The following is a 23,183-nucleotide window of genomic DNA, read 5'->3' as shown; positions in this document are numbered from 1 at the left end:
CATGAAACCTTTGCTAGATGGCCAAAAGCTCATTAAAACAAATACTCTGATAAGCAATGTTTAAAAGCACAATGGAGACCTTCAAAGAGAGGAAGACAAGTTACACTGAAGCTAAATATTTACCTTGACATTTATTCATTTAATTAATACTTTTAACCAAAGAGACTTACAAATATGTTAGCTAGTTAATTTATACAAAAATGGGTCCCACTTTATATTAGGTGGCCTTAACTACTATGTACTTACATTTAAATTAATCATTTGGTACAATGCACTTATTGTGTGCATACATGTTCTTACATTGTACTTATATTTTTAAAAATGCCTATATGTAGTTACATCTGTAACTCATTTCTGTAATTACATTTATAATTACACTTTTAACCCATCCCTTACACCTTAACCCACCCTTAAACCTACCCATACTACCAAACCTGTCCCTAACCTTACCCGTATCCCAACTCAATAGCAGCAATAGTGTGTTGCAATACAATATGAGCACAATAAGTACATTGTACTTATTTTTTTATTTAAGTTCATAGTAGTTAAGGCCACCTAATATAAAGTGTGACCCAAAAATGTGACCCGGGACCATAAAACCAGTCTTAAGTCGCTGGGGTATATGTCGCAATAGCCAAAAATGCATTGTATTGGTCAAAATTATAAATTTTTCTTTTATGCCAAAAATCATTAGGATATTAAGTAAAGTTCATGTTCCATTAAGATATTTAGGTAATTTCCTAGCGTAAATATATCAAAATTAAATTTTTGATTAGTAATATGCATAGTTAAGAACTTCATTTGGACAACTTTAAAGGCTATTTTCTCAGTGTTTTGATTTTTTTGCTCCCTCAGATTCCAAATTTTCTAATAGTTGTATCTCAGCAAAATATTGTCCCATGAGTGCTGCGTAATATCACTGCGCCTGCTGCACTCATGGTACAGCAGCAAAGTTCCTTGATTATTACGCCGGAATGAGAGTATAGTTCCTAGCCATATCAGCCTAGAAAATTGAAACTTTTAATTTTCCGTCGGTCTTAGTGCACGATGTAACTACAGAAGAGTCAAGTTTTAAATAGGAGAATTACCGAAACTCTTTAATCATTGTGGTGATTTCCCTTCTTTCTGAAGAATCACTCTCAGAGCCTTGTGGGGTTTTGATGCCAGAAAATAGACTTTATTATAACAAGACAATAAAGCCGAGGAGTCTTCTGCAGAACAGTCCTCCCAAAGTTCTCTGAGTTTCTCTTTATATAGTCTATCTTCTAGGCGTGTTCAGAACATTTCATACATGTGCATATTTCCTTTTTTGGCAATATTTATACATATGTTTTCCATCATAAGGGTCAGAACATGCCCTCCATGTGAGCCCTTAACACATAGGCATATGCTTATATTGGAAATATAACTTAATACACAAGTGGTTATATTCACATTAATTATACTTGATTAATTCATATTTTGACTAATAAAAATCTTCTACATCATTTTTGAGCGAGATGCTAATGGTCTAATCCGATTCAATGATCTATGCTAAATAAGCTAAAAGTGCTACCGCCAGACCCGGAGATCGGCTGAATGGATTCAAAAACGGTAAAACTCAACTGTTTAACTCTTGGGGAGTTGTAAAATGAGCCTATTTCCAAAAAAAGTGTAGTGTTCCTTTAAATTATTGGGCTGGACGATATGATGATATATATATACCATTGATATAAGTGATCACCCGGATTTAGACCAACCTACTTTCTCTTTACAAAATGCGTTCACAGGCAAATTTACTTTATGTATTTCCCGGCCTCAAAATCAGGCACATATAAATGTCAGGAACCACGAATCCTGGCTGTGTATCAATATCCATGGACCACTGGATCTTTGGTAAGTTGTAAGGAACACTAGATTCAAGATTCAAGATTCAAGATTTTTATTCGTCACATACACAATTATACAGAGTATAACCAGCAGTGAAAAAAGAATGTGCATAAAAGTTGTACAGGGTATGTAAATAGCAGCAATATGAGGTAGAGAAAAATTATGAATAGCTTATTGATATAGTGATATTTACATGGAGTCATGTGATGTTATGACACAGAGTTAGAGTTTAGGAGCCTGATGGCCTGGGGGAAGAAGCTCCTTATAAGTCTCTCAGTTTTTGCCATCAGGCTACGGAAGCGCTTACCAGATGGAAGCAAAGTGAATAGATGGTTACCAGGGTGATTAGAGTCCTTGATTATTTTAACAGCTCTATTTTTGCAGCGTTTGAGGTAGATGTCCTGCAGAGAGGGGAGAGCAGACCCTGAGATGCGCTCAGCTAAGCGCACAACTCTCTGTAGTGCTTTGCAGTCCTGATTGGAGCTGTTTCCATACCACACTGAGATGCACTGAGTCAATACACTTTCTATGGTCCCTGAATAGAAAGCTTTCAGGATTGCTGGTGAGACCCTGAATTTCCTCAGCTGTCGCAGATAGTACAGTCTTTGCCTGGCTTTCTTAACCTGTGTTTGGATGTGTGTAGTTCAAGTCAGGTTCTCAGAGAGGTTTACACCGAGGTACTTGAAGCTACTCACCCTCTCCACAGGGGTCCCACTGATCATAAGAGGAGTGTAGGGCTGCTGCTGTCTCTTCCTAAAGTCCATGATCAGCTCTTTAGTTTTGCTCACATTCAGAGAGAGGCAGTTGTCCTGGCACCATGATGTGAGTCTCTCTACCTCATCCAAGTATGCGGTCTCATCGTTTTTGGAGATGAGGCCCAGAACCACAGTATCATCAGCGAATTTGATAATAGATGTGGAGCTGTGAGAGGACACGCAGTCATGCGTGTAGAGAGAGTAGAGCAGGGGACCTAGGACACAGCCCTGTGGGGCTCCTATGTTCAGAGTGATGGAGTTTGAGGTGAACTGGCCAACTTTCACCACTTGAGGTCTGCCGGTGAGGAAGTCTTGAATCCAGTCACAGAGTGAGGAGTTTAGGCCGAGGTTTGTGAGTTTAGATGCCAGCTTGATGGGGACTATAGTGTTGAAAGCTGAGCTATAGTCAATGAATAGCAGCCTTACATAATTCCCATTGTTGCTGTCCAAGTGTGTGAGGGAAGTGTTGAGGACGTGAGAGATGGCATCGTCAGTAGATCTATTTGGGCGATAGGCAAACTGAAGAGGGTCCAAAGTATCAGGTATGGAGGAGCAAATGTGGCTCTTCACAAGTCTCTCAAAAACCTTCATGACTATAGAAGTGAGGGCAACTGGGCGATAGTCATTCAGGCAAGAGGGTTTATTGTTCTTAGGCACAGGGATTATTATGGATTTTTTAAATCAGGTGGGAACCACGGAGGTAGCAAGAGACTCATTAAAGATGGAAGTGAACAAACCAGCGAGCTGATCAGCGCAGGACCTCAGAACAAGGCCGGTTATCCCATCAGGTCCGGCTGCTTTCCTGACATTCACTTTCTTTAGCACCCTCCGAACCTCATCCTCTGACACGGTGATTACAGGATCATCGCTGCTCTGCCTGCTGCTTCCTGACGGCAGAGACGCGACGCCGCCGTTGCAATCGAAGCGGCCGTAGAAGGTGTTTAACTCGTCGGCCAGCAACGGATCTGCTCTCACCTCCGCGGAGGATTTGTTTCCGATGGCACAGATGGTCCTCAGTCCCTGCCACATCCGTCGAGAGTCCTTGAGCTGGAAATGAGACTCAATTCTCTTACTGCGCGTCGGAGAGCATAGCACGATGCTTTGTACTCGCTCGTATTCCCGGTCAGAAGAGCCTCATTGTAAGCGGCAGTGCATGTGTTAACCGCAGCACGGATTGTTCTGTCCACCCACGGTTTCTGATTGGAGAATGCCCTTACGGTTATTGTTTCTGTAGCTTGCTCGGTTAGCGTGTTTACAAAGCTTAATGCTACCTATACTATATTGATTCACTATATTGTTTCCAAAAATCTTTAGTTTAAGATGATTATCATTTGTTTTACTCACATTTTTGCAGCTTCGCTATTAAATCCAGTCATTCGGCAGTCTCTTTTGCCACTCAGTCCGGCTGAGGGGGTGTGTTCAGGCGGGAAAGTGACATCAATGCATACCCACTATACCGCCATAGTACCCTTTCTGAGAGCATTTACACAGTTTTTTTCACAGTTGTATGTAGACTCTTATGCTGGCAAACCTAACATGTCTAGCAATGCATTTCATTACCAAACTCTTTAGATTTTAATCACGTAAATATAGTTAAATGACAACATTTTGGATATGGCCTGTTAGGATGGCTTCACGGTTTTTCACATGTAGTAATCACAAAGTCTTTAAGGCACTGTTTACAGACCTAAGACAGGTTAGATGCAGAATTGAATTTAAAGTGGGTGACATTGAGGCTGTGAAGCAAAGACTTACAGTCACAACCTACAACTTTGATGGAGGTTTTGTCTGAAAGTTTTTTTTTTTTCAGAAAGACGTATTGTCAGCTGAACTATTGTTATGTTGTTAAACAACAGTACAATCCATTAAACACTTCAGTCCCTCACAGCCTCGTTTTCATTCCAGTAAAAAATTAAATCTGGCACAAAGGTCTGTGACAGCATTAGCTTTCTACAGACTGCTCATCCTGAATAAGCCAACCAATTAAGCAAGAACGCACTGAATCAGAAAGGCCACCGTTCAGGTTGAGAGGAATCTCACACAAGCTTGTGGTGAAATATTCTTCTAGATAATGAACACAGAAAACTGTCGGCTTTGTTATTGCTGGCCGGTTCAGGTGTGCCATATTCACTAACTAATTTTTCAGTGGATGCTGTCACGACCAGGACTGAGAGGAAATGGTTTGAAAGGGATTTTTTGCAAAATGGCACGTAGGAGACAGGTTAGGACACATACCATCTTATGTGATGAGGATATTTAAAGACTAACAGATGACATCAGCTTGAACAATGCAGGTCCAAAAAGGACAATGTGCTTCAACAAAAAGCCAACATGAAGGATCTAAAGGACTTGTTTTAGTAAGATGAGGCCTTTAGATCTGGTCTTTGAGAGGTGAGATAAACTGATCAAGAACTGATCAACTGACAATGGCGTCTGGAGATCAATTACTGTTTACAACAGTCTTGTAAGCTGGTGCAGGGGAGCTAGATGAATATATTTCTGAATCTCAAGAAAGAGAAAGTCTGCTTTACACATGAGACCTCAGGAACAAGCTGGAGGAGATCCACAATGTCTGGAGGCCTGACAACTTCAGCCACATGGTGCTGGAAATGTGCACCACACAGAGTCAAAGCACAGGAACATATATACGCATATATATATACGCCTTCATCCCTGAAACACAACACAGTGCAATGCATAATTCAAATACAGGTAAAACACCTGTGAAAACGGAATACAGAAAATGCCTTCGTATTAGCACGGTACATTAGGCCCTATTTTACAAACTCTTTTTAGAGAGTCTACTGGACAAGTGAGTCAGTGATAAAGGTGCTTAAAAGGTTCTTCACAGTGATGCCATAGAAGAACCATTTTTGGTTTCACATAGAACCATTCATTCATTAAAGAACCATTTATTTCTTACCTTATGGAACCATTTAGACAAAAAGGTTCTTCTATAGCATCAGGAAGCACCTTTATTTTTAAGTGTGGTTGATTTTCCAAAGTCCAGTCCTTCAGTGGGAAAACACCGCTGTTGTATAAACCCTGGAGTCCACATGAACAGTAAATCAGACACAAACCGCCAGTAGGTGGGAATCCTGACTGATTTCAATCTCATCGAGGGATTTGAAAATTTTCCAGCAGTAGAGAGGGGAGTGAGTCTTCTGCAATAAAACATGCAACAGACCCAGTGATTCAGCCTTTCCGAAGTAGGTGGACGTTTGCATTAGGCATCTAACAACCAGACAGTAGTTCCAAGAAGGCAACAACAGCCATTGATTTTCTATTTCTGGGTCAAAACACACAGTATAAGGTTAAAGTATTTCTCTGGCACCTCCAAATTCAGCGTAAGAGTGCAACGCTTCATTTGAAAGCTACAGTACAGTTAGCTGCTCTAATCTGATCTCTGATCTCTCAGTATCAGACGCACATCTGATGTCGCCTCTGTTCTGTGTAAATGAAATACTGCTTGAGAGCTGCTTTACACTTTGATGTTATCCTGACAACTAACTTGCGTCTGTTTGTCCTCGGCTGTCGAATCGTTGCAGTCTGGATTTGTTTTCCCATCCGAAAAAAAAGATTAAAGTCTTTCAATGCACAAAACAAACTGAGAACACTGAAAAAATGAGCCAGTTTTTATGCAGATGATGGAGAAGGGTTTCACAGGATTTCTCTCAGCGCTCCAGATGGATGGATGAACAGATGAAGAGTGAGCGGAGGTGAAGCGTGTTTGGCGTTGTCCATATGAAGAGGCTGTGATGGTCAGAGGCAAACGTTTAGCTCTGTTCTGTAATGGCTGGGCTCAGGCAGAGTGCCAGTGTAAATGGGACATTAAGAAACATCAGTAAATGACACCCACAGACGGGATGGACTCGCTCCAGGTGCTGCAGTCTGATGCCAAAATTGCAGATAGCTGTAATATACAGAAATAAATGAAAGTGTCAGAAACACAGTCTAGTGACTGGAACGGAAGAGTTCGTCTGAGAGAGTTCCTCATACTGTACTGGATGCACACAGCAGGGTCGATCGACGATCAGAATTTAAGAACTGACTCCTTGAAGATCATGAGCGTGAATCTGAATTGAGCTGGTCACAACACTCAGGAGGTTAAATTCAGTTTAAAATAACAGAGTTACAAGTCAACAATTCTACACAGAGTAATTTCACTAGTTCATCGTAAGTTTTGTGATAAATTACATAACATATTTTCCCTATTGGAATAAATAAACACAATTCCACAATTAAGTGCCATTGTGTGTACACTCGTATGGATTCAGATAATAAACAGGTAAGATTTTAAAATGCTTTCTTCAGTAAGATCAGTTAAAAAAAAAAAAGATATTAATATTTTTTATTTGGAAAGGATGCATTAAATTGATCAAAAGTGACAGTAAATGCATTTATAATGTATTTAAAATATTTCTATTTCGTTTTGAACTTTCTATTCATCTGTGAATCCTTAAAAATAAAATGCATCACGGTTTCCACAAAAATATTGGACGGCACAACTGTTTCGAACATTAATAATAATCAGATATATTTCTTGAGCAGGAAATCATATTAGAATGATTTCTGAAGGATCATGTGACACTGAAGACTGGAGTAATGATGCTGAAAATACAGCTGCAGATCACAGGAATAAATTACATTTTAACATATATTCACAGCTATTTTAAATTGAAATAATATTACAGTTTTTACTGTATTTTTGATCAAATAAATGCATCCTTGGTGAGCAGAACACAAATGTGACTTCATTCTAAAAATCTTACTGATGTACGTATAGGCAAACTTATTTCTAGTTACAGCAGTAATTCTGAATGGTGCACAATCCCAGTTACACACACAGATATGAAGAGGTCCTGCAGCTATTGAAATAAATTAAATGGAAGAATAATGACTTTTCCTTCACTGTAGAGGTTTGTGCACGTGTGTGTGTGTGTGTGTGTGTGTGTGTGTGTGTGTTTAAGTAACACACTTCCCATGGGTTAGTGCTGCTTTAACAGTGTTTAATAGTGCATGCAGCTCAGTTTCACTCAACAGTGTCTCTCTCTCTCTCTCTCTCTGCAGGAGCATGTGGAGGGACAGAACTGTGACCGCTGTAAACAGGGATTCTATAATCTCCGTGGAGACCATGTCCGTGGATGCGAGAAGTGCTACTGTTCTGGTCTAGCCAGCCTGTGTGCTGAATCCCACTGGGACTACAGTAATGTAGGAGACAAGCCGGTTTATTACCAGTGTGTGTGTATATGTGTGTGTGAAAGAGAGAGGGGTCTCGTTTCTCATTAGTTACACTATCTTAAATCTTTCTTTGGTAGTAGGATTCAGTCTTATTAAGCAGTAATGGCTGTTCTTACACACACATGCTCACATAGACATAGATATTTTCCAGTTTAATGAGTGAACAAAAGTTGCTGGTCATCATGTTTAGAAGTGAACTGTCATGAGCACAGTCTTTACACATACACACAAAGGGGACATAAGTTAGGAAGGGTGAAAGGTTAATAGTGTATGGGGCCCTGACATTTTTTCGCATCAATTTGTGTGTGAGAGAGAGAGAGAGAGAGAGAGAGAGATGCTACCAGCATCTGCCTGTACAATTAAGCTGACCTTGAGTTGTCTTTCAGAGCTCCGCTAGCTTTAATTATGGCCGTGTGTGTGTGTGTGTGTGTGTGTGTATTCTGTGGCTTTGATGTACAGGCAGATCTTAATGACTTTAAATGTCCTTATTAAGTGGTCAAACACATTGATGAAACTGTCTAACACACAGTCTTACTCAAAGACATGCTAAATTACTGAAAATGTGGTGCGGGACTGATATTATTGCACATAATTTGACTCATTTCTACCAGTTCTGCGGTTATAATACTGGAAATTCCTGTGAATAGTTATTGAATATAACAGGTTGAATGAGTAAATGAATGCACGCAGATGAACAGATCAGATCAATCTTTCCCTAACAAAGCCAGTGAATCCAGTTCTACTCAGTAAAAGGGCTGATAGTAAAAGTGTTTGCACTTTATTTTTTGTTTTGTTTATTTAGATTTATTTTTATTTTAAGTAAAAAAAGAATTAAATTCAAAAATGCATTGCCTTGTTCTACAGTGCAGGCTGTTACACAATGAATCTCCACAAAACACCATCTACAGTAGCGTCTGAGTTTTAAGTATATGTTACAAACAACAATATGAATATAATTCAGCTCATAAATGTACTCATTTAATAGTTGGAAAGGAATGTAATATCACTGTCAGATTAAAAAAAAATACATTTTTACAATGTATTTACATTTTTTATTTACATTTTTAAGTTGAAATACTTGTTTTTAGAGAAAATGTTTATTTTATTTCTATTACCACACTGGCAATCTTTTTCCCTTTTCTAGGTGCAACTATCTCTTTAAAATGAGATCACACTGTCCTAATAAGATTTTAAATAAAATGACAATGACGTGAAATCAATAACTGCTGAATGTATTCAGAACCAGATGCAGATCTTTCATTTGTATATTTACAAATTTAGTTTTACAGTACATTTAAATAGTCACAAATAAAAATAGACTGTCATCTCTCAAGATTATGAGAACAGTATAAATAAACAAAAATAGTGACACTTCACAGTAAAGAAACACAAAGGCATTCGTCTCCCTGTTTCATAAGAACATTACATAAATGCATGCCTTTTTACCGCTGATCCATACATAATCTGAAAGTTCCTCTAAACTGCCTCTTCAGTCATAGACTACATCACAGACAGATCAAATTTAACAAAATTATCCAGAAAATGAGCAAGAACAAGGATGACAGATGTTTGATAGACAACAGATTACCGCAGAATAACCTTCTCTCATGCTGAAGCGATTGTTTAGCACTGAGTTTACTGTGAAAGATTATTTGGTTTAATGAAAAATTATCAGCACAAAATAATAATTTTGTTAACTAGTTACCAGCATTTTAAAATAATTTTGAGTCTGGAACAGTTGGAATGGATTTTGTTCTTTAAATACTGATTTATTAATTTTTTTCATTACAGTAAGGTGAAAAAAATGTGTGTGCATTATGCTGTAGTGTGACAAAAGATTTTTTATTTCTTAAAAAATGGCACATATAATAATTATTTAAGAATTAGAACAATGTTGGGTAACACTTTATGTTGATGGCCCCTTTTGAGCATTCTGTTGACAATAAGTAACTTTGCACTTACGTGTCAACTAACTCTCAGTAGGGTATTAGTAGATTGTCTGACTAATATCTGCTAACTCTCTATAGTGATAGTCTCCCAGCAGATACTCTACTGTCTATTAGTAACTTTGCAAGTACATGCCAACTTATTCTAACCCTACCAGTCTACTTATACTGTACTAACACTCTAATGAGAGTTAGTATGTAGGTGCAACATTACTTATAGTCAATAGAATGTGTTAAAGGGAGCATCAAAATAAAGTGAAACCCAATGTTGTTTAAAATAGTTTCTAATAAGTTACAACATACACGCAGCATTTCCATCAATAGTATAATAGAACAGAAGAGACTTAATTTAACTAAAAATATACATAATACTGTATATATAATTTGTGTGCTTTACAGCAGTGGCTCTCAAACATGTCCTGGGGACCCCCAGCCACCACATATTTTGTATGTCTCTCTCATAGGCCACACCCATTTCAAGTCTTGCAGACTCTACTAATGAGTTGAATCAGGTGTGTTAAATGAGGGAGACATACAAAATATGCTGTGTTTGGGGGTCCCAAGGACAGGTTTGAGAGCCACTGCTTTACAGGTTACATCAGTATATGAATCAATATTCAATATTCCTGATGTTAAATCAATACATGCTGACACCAAATATAGATTCTTTAATTATTATGAAATAACTATTGACAGTGTTGTTGTACACAATGGACTTTGAGGTCATTTGACTGAACATCCAATAATATTTAGGATGTTGCACATTAGAGAAATGATACAGGCAAAAATACAGATGATCATTTACATTTAGTCATTTAGCACACGCCTTTATCCAAAGCGACTTACAAATGATGACAATAGAAGCAATCATAATAAAAGAACATCGAAACACTGCTAGGCAGTACTGCAATAAATTGTGAGGAATTACTTTGTTCTTGTGCAAAATTGACTGCTCCAATCACAATGGATATTGACTGATTATGAGGTTTATAATGCCAAATATGATAATAATGCTAAAAGAGAGCTGTTGGACCTTCTGCTGAATTGATTATACACACGTAAATGTTACTTAAACATATCTTTTGTTATTTGCATATCAGAATCAGAATCAGAATGAGCTTTATTGGCCAAGTATGTTTACACATACAAGGAATTTGATGTAGTGACAGAAGCTCCACAGTGCAACAGAAAGACAGTAACAGGACAGGACACAGATAATAAAAACTAAATAACAAGAAATAGCCAATAACCAATGTACAAAGCAGCAGAAAAAAACAAAACAATATATAATATAGACAACTATGTATGTTCAGGTCAAGTATGTGCAAATTAGAAATTATAAAAATAAAAATAAAATAAGTGAGTGTGGTGAATGGATAATGTATTAGTTGTGTGTTTTACGTTTATTTATTGAGTGTTCATGAGATGTATTGCCTGAGGGAAGAAACTGTTTCTGTGTCTGGTCGTTCTGGTGCTCAGAGCTCTGTAGCGTCGACCAGACGGTAACAGTTCAAAGAGGTTGTGTGCTGGATGTGAGGGGTCCAGAGTGATTTTACCAGTCCTTTTGCTCAATCTGGATAAGTACAGTTCTTGGAGAGTTATGATGACCATATATGCCTGTAGCACTATTGCCTGCCCTGCAGCACGGTTTCAGAGATGAGAATATCCTGGTGTGTTTGTTTGCAGGTGACGGATATGTCTGGATGGTATATGACAGGAGCGGATGGGGAGGGGCTTGTGTGGGCAGTGCCCAGCAGAGAGACGGCCCACCAGCTCACCGTCAGCCAATCAGAAGCACAGACTCACCTGACAGTACCGTACTACTGGAGCGCCCCGTCTGCTTACCTGCACAAGAAAGTGAGTGCTTGTGTGTGTGTGTGTGTGTGTGTGTGTGTGTTCATCTGAGCCGGCACACTGTAATGATGCCGTCACATGACCACAATACAGACATCATTTATCATCATTATGTTACAGGCTCATTTAGCCTTTCATTCGCCCTTGATTTAACTTCAGTGTCTGCAGGGGGAGAGACACAGCCTGAGAGACACAATTGTCTGAGACTCACCTTCATTTAATTTCAGACAGTGTTTATTACCTATATCATATCATATTACTAATAACACAATAAGTATATCAGTAACAATATAAACATAGTGAGGCGAAAGACTCTGCATGTTATTTTTGGCACACAGGTGTGAATATATTTTTGTCCGTACTGACATATAAGCCACTATGAAAGTAGTATGCAGTATTTTTTTTGTTTTAATTGGAAAAAGCAACGTCAACTGTGGTATTAAGACCAAAAAATATATATTTTCTAATCAGTGCTTTTGTAGTGGTGTCAGTAAATTGTTTTGGATTAAGTTTTATTTTTCTCCTCCACATAAATTTCGGTAACACTTTATTTCGATAGTCCACTTTAGACATTCTACTAACAGTAAGTAACTTAGTCAGCGAGCAATCTTTAGAGTATTAGTAGACTGTCTGCTTAATAACTTCTAACACTTTATTTTGTGGGGTCCACAACATACAACATACTGAGTATGAGAAACTTTGCAAGTATATGTCAACTTACTCTACTAACCCTACAAACCTAACCTCACAGTCTACTCTGGGAGTTAGTAGACATGTAGTTGCAAAGTTACTTATAGTTAGTAGAATGTCTAAAGTGGAATATCGAAATAAAGTGTAACCAAAATCTCATTCGGTTTTGATTCCGTTCAGTTGATTGTATGAAATATGCACTTCATCCAGCACTCGTTTGCTCTCTGGTTTCTTAAATATCGTGATGTTGTTGGACTGACTGAGAAACAGCTTCAAAAGATTCGATGAGAGAGCGGCCCAAACTGCATGAACCCATGCAGATCATTTTCAAACCTGTTTGGCCAATTCACTGAGGCTACTCTTTCAAATCTAGTGTTGTGTGGTGTAAATAAGTGGCTGTTTACACTGGAAGTGTTTTTGTGTGCTTTCCGATGTAAACGTGCAGATGCATGTGCTGAGGACTTTAAAAAAAACATCTGAAGATGCACCTCTTCCCTAAGAACTCAACTAATCCACAGTCATAACGTAACATGAATTTTTTATAACTCCTGCTTATATAACTTGTGTACCAATCTTGTTTATACTCGATATGCATGTTTACTCAAGACTTAATCTTTGAAAGACAAATTCAGATTTTTAATGAAACTGCTCTTCAGCTATTCATCACTTAAAGTGATTGTGTCTCTTCATGTGCGATTTGACATTATAGAGTATTTAGCAAAAAACATTTAAAACATCCCTACATTACATGAAGTCTAGACTTGTGCGCGTGCGCATTTAGAGTGCGTTCTTTCACTGCATGATTCAGTCCATTAAAATGCATTTAGAATGATCACAAATTCAGGACATGGGGACAGAAAATGTATATATCTATACCACTTCATGTCTTGCATTAAACAGTGTGTAAATACATCTAAATGCCACTTCAGATGCATTCAGATGCACCAATTTCATTTGCTTGGTAGCAGCCCAAATGTTTTATTCTTCTTCACTGATTAAATCTAAGAATTTGACTCAAAAGATAATGGACACTTTTAGAAAAGAAAAAGGCTTTATAAAGGTAAAAATGCCCATAAAATGTAAAAACAACAACAACAACAAAAAACAGTTTAAACTTATTGGAAAATATTCATTTCTATCAATGTGAATAATAAAAAAAATAATAATAATATTCATGTTTAATAATTTTAGACACGTGATTTTACTGAAGCCTACCAGGATAATTATGTCTCAGTTTATTAAATTCATTAACATAAATAAACTATATCTGCTCTATTTCCAGTTTGTAGCATGAATCATTCATTGCAACATTTAATCTGATTCTCACGTTTAAGAATCGGTTATCTTGAAAAATAATGTATGCTACTGCCCACTGACTTGGTTTTAAAACTATATTATTATCCAATTTATGAGCCTTAAAACATCTTAAAATGCACACATGTAAGTCAGTAAAAATCTAAATTTTCTCAGGGGTCCATGAACCCCCCTACCAATCTCCATTTTGGGACCTCTGTATTTATAAAACCTGCACACGGCTCATGTTGGACTAACCCCCTCAATTCATATGGATTTGTTTTATGATGCATTTATGACCTTTTGAATCTTTTAAGTTTTGGTTGCGTCATGGATTTCAATGCAGGGGGCAGATACCTCTCAGGTTTTGTTAAAATATCTTAATGTGTGTTTCACATATCAACTAAAGAATATCATTCACATTAAAAGACTGATAATGTTCATTAGGAAAGGGCTGAACACACACACACACACACAAGAGTGCCAGTCCTCTGTCGTGTGTGTGATATGTTCCCGCCTTTTGTGTCCATATTTGGTTTGTTTCCTGTCCTTGTTAAATGATATTATTAGTTAATTCTGTTCAGCTGTTTGTCTAATTATCTATGAGTATGCCTTGTATTTAAGTCCTGTCTGTTATGTTAGATGTCGTCTGGTCTACTCGTTACTCCCCGGTGTTCCTGTCTGTGTCAGCCTTGCCTTGCCTTGCCTTGTCTTGCCCTGCCTTGTTTGGAGTTATTAAAGACTGTTATTTTGAGTTTACTCCTCGTCTGCGTGTTCCTCTATCCTCCTCGTGTGTGCACCGTGACAATGACAGAGTGAACGAGATGAGTATGCGTGTGATTGTCCTGCCAGATGTGTGATGTGGGAAAAAACCCTGAGCTGTTAAAATGGGTTGCCATTGTGTTTTGACCTCTGAACTCTCTCCACTGCTAATGATGCCATTACTCTGAGTTTAAAGGCACTGTCAGCATTCATCTAAAAGGTTTTTCATATCCACGTAGATTAGGCTGTACGTTTAATTGACTTTTAAAGTTTTAAATGAAGGATTCATCCTCATTGAATGCACTGAACAGTTACTTGCATAAAAATAAATAAATAAATAAATAAATAAATTCTGGGTGAATCTCCTGATGCCTGTCGAAAACATGACTAGGTCAACAATTACAGTTTTCTTAAAGAAATGAAAGCCTATTTTTAGAATCAATAGGATTATTTGCACCGTGACATTAGTTTCATGAAAATAAAGCACACTGTCCACCAAATCCACTTTAACAACAACAACAAAAAACTAATAAATAAATACAAATAATGGTCCTAAAAATAGACTTCATATTCTTTATGCAAAAAGTAAAATAAAAAATTACATCTTGCAATTGTGAATCTATATTCACACTTCTTCATGAAATTCACTGTTATATATGCAGTAATACACACCGTTTTAAAAGGCTGATCAATTTTTCTCTGGCTTTTGAGTCAGACAATTTGTTTAACACTGGAGCATTTAATGCTTTCCCTAAAAAAAGAAAATTACAGTAGATTTAGATTGACATGCAGTTTGCACACATTTGCAATCATTTTTATTGGGTTTGTGACAAAAGCTTTTCCTGTGAGTTCGTACAGATTCACTCTTTGTACTGAGTAGGTGCATATTTGATAGGGTGTCTGGTAATAGTTTATCTCTATGGCAACAGCCTCCTTCGGTAAGATGACATTAAATAAGAGACCTGCTCATACTTCCACAGAGACATTCAGACATTTTTACATTAAGAGTTTAAATTGCTGTGGATAAAGTACATATTACCTGGAAATTGTGGGTCTTTACCACGCTCGCTCCTGGATTTCACATGTGGACTGGTGTTAAACATGGTGTGATGGAGATTATGTGTAATTATGATTATGTGCAATTTGTACCCCTTCCTGAAAAAAGGGAATACATAAAAGATTCCCAAAATCACTTTTTTTTCTGTGGAAATGCCACAAAACCAATTTTCAAATGATTTCCATGCAATTAAATGAGAACACATAAGGGTGTGTTAATAAAAGTTTGAATGTTTGACATTACCTGCAAAAGAATCTTATAAAACCTGTCAAACATTTTGGTCCTGGATTAATCAGTGCATCTGTTACGGGGTTGACGAGACGTGAGACATGCGGATCCATTTGGGAAGCTTTATTATAAAACAAGGTCATATTCAGGCAGGGTCAGAACACAGCAAACAGGTATGGCAGGGGCAAGACACAGAGCAATCCGTAGAGCAAGCGTGGGTCGATGATCAGCAAACAACATCCAACAAGACAAGGCAGAGAGATAATCCGGGTACACGGGAACGCTTTGTAAAGTAGCTAGGGTAGACAATACTCGGCAGTGACCCAGAGAAAGTCCAAGGCTTATAAAGTGTGTGTGATTGGGTGATAGTTCTCAGCTGTGAGTGATTAGTGAGTGCAATGGATGGTGGGAAATGGAGTCCAAAGTGCTGTCTAGTGTGAAAGTCCATGTGGTGAGCCGGTGACCTCTGGTGGTGAACAAATGGAAATTCATGGCCAGGATTCGTGACATACCCCCCCCCCCCCCCCCCCCCAAAAAGGAGCGGCTTCCAGACGCTCCTATACAATCCAGAAGGGCGGTAGAGCGGAGGCGGAACAGAAGAAGGGATGGAGGACCAGGTCCACGTGGAAGTGGAGAGGCAGGGAACTGAGGCAGAGCGGGAAGCCAGGGCAGCGGCGTTGAGACTGGAGCCCGCCAGGGCGGAGCAGACGGGACCGGAGCCTGCCAGGGCGGAACAAGCGAGACCGGAGCCCCCCAGGGCGGAGCAGGCGAGACCAGAGCCAGAGCCCCCCAGGGCGGAGCAGGCGAGACCAGAGCCAGAGCCCCCCAGGGCGGAGCAGGAGACCCCCAGAGCAAGACAGCTGACCACCACGGCAGAGCAGACAGAGGCGGAGCCCACCAGTGTGGAGTAGACAGGGCAGAGGATCTCCACAGTAGAGCAGACTGGTCAGGAAACCATGACAGGATCAGGGATCTGGGGAGAACAGAGACAGACACCACAGGGAGAGCAGAGACAGACGGAGCCCCTCTGGGCTGAGCAGGAGACCCCCAGAGCCAGACAGCTGACCACCATGGCGGAGCAGACAGAGCCGGAGCCCACCAGTGTGGAGTAGACAGGGCAGAGGATCTCCACAGTAGAGCAGACTGATCAGGAAACCATGGCAGGATCAGAGATCTGGGGAGAACAGAGACAGACACCACAGGGAGAGCAGAGACAGACAACACAGGGAGAGCATCCATGGTCTCAAGAGCCGTGGCAGGGCAGGACGGGGATTCATAGGTGGCCTCCGTAGCTGTGGCAGGGCAGGACAAGGATTCACAGACGGCCTCCATAGCCGTGACTGGGCAGGACAAGGATTCACAGACGGCCTCCATAGCCGTGGCAAGGCAGGACGTGGATTCACAGACGGCCTCCATAGCCGTGACTGGGCAGGACAAGGATTCACAGACGGCCTCCATGGCCGTGACTGGGCAGGACAGGGATTCACAGGAAGATTCCACTGACACCTCCGAAGGTTCTGCAGCAAATGCCGCCACCTCTGGAGGTTCTACAGTGGTCACATCAGGAGGTAGGTGGAGTTCAGGGACGGTCTCTTTGACCGCAACATGACAGGCTGAGAGTACATTGCTGGGCGCCACCACCTTACAAAGGGCTGAAGCGAGCACCACCGCTTGAGGAGGTTCTGCAGCATTTGCTGCCACCTGCAGCGGGTGCCATACTCTGGCAATTCGGCGGAGACGTGAAGAGGCTCTGGCTGATGAACTGTGGCGAGAAGTGTCTCTGGCTGGAGAGCGGAGGCTTGGCGTGACACTGGCTGGACAGCTGAGACGTGGTGTGACTCTGGCTGGAGCGCTGACATGTGGTGTGACTCTGGCTGGAGCGCTGAGACGTGGTGTGACTCTGGCTGGAGCGCTGAGACGTGGTGTGACTCTGGCTGGAGCGCTGAGACGTGGTGTGACTCTGGCTGGAGCGCTGAGACGTGGAGCGCTGAGGCGGGGAGAGACTCTGGCTGGAGCGCTGAGGCGGGGAGAGACTCTGGCTGGAGCGCTGAGGCGGGGAGAGACTCTGGCTGGAGCGCTGAGGCGGGGAGAGACTCTGGCTGGAGCGTTGAGGCGTGACGATCAACTGTGACTTGGCTTGCCTGGTGACGATCAACTGGGGCTTGGCTTGACTCGTGACGATCAACTGGGGCTTGGCTTGATTCGTGACGATTAACTGGGGCTTGGCTTGACTCGTGACGATCAACTGGGGCTTGGCTTCACTCGTGACGATCAACTGGGGCTTGGCTTGACTTTTTAACATTGGCTACGACCTGACTTGGCTCTTTAACGTAGGCTGGGACTTGACCTGGCTCTTTAACGTAGGCTGGGACTTGACCTGGCTCGTGACCGTCAGCACTGACACTACAGGGTGGTGTTGTGGCCGCCATTTTGTGAGCGTGCTCCAGCGCGGCTGTGATCAAACAATTGGGTGTGGTATCTCGTTCCTCCGCGAACCCCACAGTGAACGTTGAGCCAACAGTCAATAAAGCATAGTCCAGAAACTGACTGAGAGATGAACGGGGTTGACGTGACAGCATCATTCCAGTTGTTATATGGAAGCAATACCACACAATCCAGAGCTGTCAAACCGAATATCAGCAGTCAATCAGCCGTAGGTAATGCTGATATCCAGACCAGACTGTGGGTGTGATATTTCTTATATTTTGATATTATTATATTGAGTAACATGCATTTTAGTTGCAATCTTGCCAGTTATTTTATATTGTTTGATCCACCAATGAAAAAAGTTCCAGAGACACAGCAGAACCAAGCTCTCCCACATTAGCTGTGTTCATTCCTGAATGATTCTGTGTTTTCAAGCCAGTTGGTTGAGTGAGTGATTTAATTAATTTAAATGAAACGTTTGAATGAACGAGGGGGGTCTCTCCTCAACCACCACCAGTGTGCAGCATCCACTTGGATGATGCGACGGCAGCCACACTACAACGGCGCCAGTGCGCTCACCACACACCAGCTACAGGTGGACAGGAGAGAGAGTCATAGAGCCAATCAAGTGTATGGGGATTATTAGGAGGCCATAATAGACAAGGGCCAGTAGAGGGAATTTGGCCAGGACACCGGGGTTACACACCCCTACTCTTTACGAGAAGTGCCATGGGATTTTTAATGACCACAGAAAGTCAGGACCTCGGTTTAACGTCTCATCTGAAAGATGGTGCTTTTTGACAGTATAGTGTCCCCGTCACTATACCGGGGCATTAGGACCCACACAGACCACAGGGTGAGCACCCCCTGCTGACCTCACTAACACCTCTTCCAACAGCAACCTAGTTTTTTCACCGGAGGTCTCCCATCCAGGTACTGACCAGGCTTAAACCTGCTTAGCTTCAGTGGGCAACCGGCTGCAGGGTGATATGGCTGTGGCTAAGTGAACTGATCATCTCCTCCTCTTTAATAGAAGTTTCTGCATGAAATAAACATGAATGAACATCAGAAGGTATGTTAAAAGACAGAGTAAAATTGATTGAAATCTGTATCCTGTCTCATGTAATCGCTCAGTCTGTGTTTCTACCCCAGAAAGACGTCGATATAGCACCTTGTAAACAATGTGTCGCATTTACCTCAGAAAAAAAAAAAACATATTAGGTGACCATTAACTGATTAGTCAGCTAGAGAAATGAACTCTGGTGAGGAGCATTTTGCTAAATGTATGCATCATATAACATTAATTGTAATTTTTACTGTTCTCCAATATTTAAAGCTGCAGTCCGTAACTTTTTTGGGTTAAAAATGATCCGAAATCAATATTTGAGCAAGTACATAACCAGCCAGTGTTCAAAACTGTCGCCTTACTTTAGTCCGATTCACAATGGTTTGCTTATTATAATGTTTTCAAATTTGAGTTGTACAGGTAGATTTTTGCGGGAAATTTGAGCATGGCACTGCGTCATTACGTCACGCTGTAAACATAAAGAAGTTTTCCCGGCTATAGGTTATCACACGTGAGGATCCTGCAGGTGGAGGATCGTTTATAGCCTTTTCTCAAAGCAGCTGGAATTATTAAATTTATCATTTTGATGGCGGATTGTAATCCAGAAAGAATTACGTGTTCGTGAAACACATGTAAATGAAATTAAATTATATTCCAGTTTTAAATGTGCTTCTGATTACAGATAGCCTGAGATTACACAAGATTTGTATTTTAAAGAAAAGGGAGCATAATTTGCTTTTTGGGTTAAAATAATTTCTTACTATGAAATTCGAATGGCATGACAATTAGATTAAACTGTACACAATGCTGATGTTGTTAACATTACTAATTTGAGAATAAAGTATAACAATAATAATTTGCACGGTTTGCTGTGACATGAGCTAATCGATCGTTAGATTTAATCACCATTGGTAGCGCGATTTATTGTAATGTTTTTTCCTCAGTTGGTCAGAACAAATGTGGCAGACTTGTTACTTATTCAGATGGCAATACACGGTGAAAATTCTTATTTGGGTCATATATTCCAAGATGTAGGCTAGAATCTGTGATTGCAAAGTACAGTAAACATCCACACCAGTGCGGTGACTGACAGCCACACATACTCCTCAAAACATTAGATTCATCCGCGCTGTAGCCGTGCCGATTCACAACCCACGCAATGAAGATAATTCTGCAAGTGACTGCAATTCCAGGTTTTCAAACATAGATGACGACAAAGAGGCAAAATTTACAGACTGCAGCTTTAATTTATGTTTGAATAAATCTGTAAGGTTTTAATGACAGCCACCATTTAAATGTTTCTATTTCAAAAATTTAATTAGAGTAGAAATATATGTATAGTGCCGCCCACTAATATTGGCACCCTTGGTAAATATGAGCAAAGGTGGCTGTGAAAATAAATCTGCATTGTTAATCCTTTTGATCTTTCATTCCAAAAAAAAAAACACAATTCTAACCTTTCATTGAAGTAAAACAATGGAAAGTGGGGGGGGGGGGGGGGGGGGGATCTCATTATGAAATAAATGTTTTTCTCTAGTTCACATTAGCCAGTTATTGGCAGAAAGTTATTGCAATGTCCTTTTCCCAAGATAGCAGCTCTGAGTTTTCTCCTATAATGCCTGAAGTGTTTGGAGAACACCTGATAAGAGATCAGAGACCATTCCTTCATCCAGAATCTCTCCAGATCCTTCAGAATACTATCTCCATGTTGGTGCTTCTTCTCTTCAGTTCACCCCACTCATTTACTATGGGGTTCAGGTCAGAGGACTGAGACAGCCATGGTACAAGATTAAGTTTGTGCTCAGTGACACATTTTTGTGTTAATTTTGATGTTTGTTTTGGATCATTGTCTTAATGGAAGATCCAACCATGGCCCATTATAAGATTTCTAACAGAGACAGTCAGGTTTAGATTTTAGATCTGTTTGTATTTGATAGAATCCATGATGCCATGTGTCTAAACAAGATGTTCAGGACCTTCAGCAGAAAAACAGGTCCACAACATTATAGATCCAGCTGTATATTTAACCGTGGGCATGGGGTACTTTTTATCCCTGTTTGCACCAAACCCATATTGTGGGCTTGCTGCCCGAAAGCTCTTTTTTCAGTTTTATCTGACCATAGAAGTCATTGTCATTCAAAGTTCCAGTCGTGTCTGACAACTGAATATGCTTGAGTTTGTTTTTGGATGAGCTAGGAGAATTTTTCTTGAAACCCATTTGAACAACATGTGCTGATGTAGGGGGCTGTTTGTTATATACAGTTCCCTCCATAAGTATTGGAACAGTAAAGACAAAATTGCTCTGTTGGCTGTGGAGTCAAGACATTTACAAATATGATTAAAAGATGAATATGAGACAAAACTACAGAATATCGCATTTTATTATTAGCCGTTTCAACACATACATGTTTTACCAAATAAAAAGAACAGCACTTTTAGAGTTCATCCCACTCATTGATGTGAGCATAAGTATTGGGACAGTTGAACATAAGGCAGATATAAAAGATGAAAAGCTATTATTTAGTTGCAGATCCCTTGCACACAATCACAGCAGTGAGTCTGTGACCCATAGACATCACCAGACTCTTGGTCTCATCCTTTGAAATGCTTTTCCCAGACTTTAATGCAGCCAATTCCAATTGTTGCTTATTTTGGGGAGTTTCTGCCTTTACTCTCCTCTCCAGCTGCTGAAATTCATGTTCAATCAGATTTAAATCTGGAGATTAACTTGGGCAATCTAAGACTTTCCATTTCTTTGCCCTTATAAATTCCTTGACTGAACTGGCAGGGTGTTTTGGGTCATTGTCTGGTGAATCTGGTGGGATTTTCTTGAATATTGGTAGGCAAGATGATTTTGTACCCTTCCAAATTCATTCTGCTACTGTCATCATACATTAAGTCATCAGTAAAGTTGAGAGGGCCTGTTCCAGAGACAGCATGCATGCCCATGCCATGACTCCACCTCCACCATGCTTTACAGATGAGGCTGTATGCTTGGGATCATTGCAGTTCCCTTTTTTTGCTCCACATTTTTGCTTTCCCATCACTTAGATAAAGGTTAATCTTTGTCTCATCGGTCCATAAACACAACACATCGGTCCAAAACTCTTCTGGCTCACCTTTCTGCTTTTTTGCAAACTCTAATCTTGCCTTACTATTTTTGGTGCTGGTCAGAGGTTTGCATCTTGCTGTGTAGCATCTGTAATTCTGTGTCAAAGTCTCCTGAGGACAGTAGATTGTCAGAGCATCACCCCAGCTTTCTGGAAGTTGTTGCTGATTTTACAGACACGTCTTTTAGGGTTCATTTTCACAGCTTTTATGATTTGTCTGTCATCAACTACTGTTGTTTTCTCAGCCGATCAGGTCGTTGTTGGTTGCTGGTGGTTTCCAAACTCTTGATTTCTCCATGCCCTTTGTTTTTGCTATAGCTCTAACTGACTTCCTCTTTTCTTTTAGCATCCAAATTGCTTGCTTTTCTCTCAAAGTCAGCTCTCTCGTCTTCATCCTGGTTTGTGTGTGTCATCATCGAATGCAGGATTCAGAATACAGAAGTAATGGATATAACTGATACGACACATTCCCTACTTTTAATATCTGAAGAATTAATGCAACAGGACACAGCTGATCACTTAGAAAGACCTGTGAGGCAACTGTTCCAATACTTATGCTCACATCAGATAGAGGGATGAAACTCTAAAAGTGCTGAACTACTTAGCTGGTAAAAGCTGGTAATATGTTGAATCACCCAATAATAAAATGTGACATTCTGTAGTTTTGTCTCATATTCATATTTTAATCATATTTGTAAATGTCTTGAATCCACAGCCAACAGAGCAATTTTGTCTTTACTGTTCCAATACTTTTGGAGGGTACTGTATATTTTTTTAGGCTTTCTGACCCCAAGACTCAACAAATCTCTGCAATTCTCCAGCTGTGGTCCTTGGAGAGTCAAACGCTCCTCCTGGCAGTGCATTAGGATGATATAGACACACGTC

General features: G+C 40.2%; 1 protein-coding gene across 1 annotated transcript in view; it reads left to right on the top strand.

The window, feature by feature from the left end:
- LOC306844166 (laminin subunit alpha-2-like) overlaps window positions 1–23,183 on the top strand; it is a gene marked incomplete at both ends in the record, with an annotated part of 216,864 nt that overhangs the window by 68,869 nt on the left and 124,812 nt on the right. The window contains 2 exon segments of the mRNA XM_079376117.1: window positions 7,695–7,835; window positions 11,498–11,668. Coding sequence (XP_079232243.1) covers window positions 7,695–7,835; window positions 11,498–11,668 — 312 coding nt within the window.

Source organism: Barbus barbus (genome assembly GCF_936440315.1).
Source record: "Barbus barbus genome assembly, chromosome: 24".
NCBI classification, from domain to species: domain Eukaryota; kingdom Metazoa; phylum Chordata; class Actinopteri; order Cypriniformes; family Cyprinidae; genus Barbus; species Barbus barbus.
Note: the sequence above shows the minus strand (reverse complement) of the source record. Positions and strands in the feature narration are given on the sequence as shown.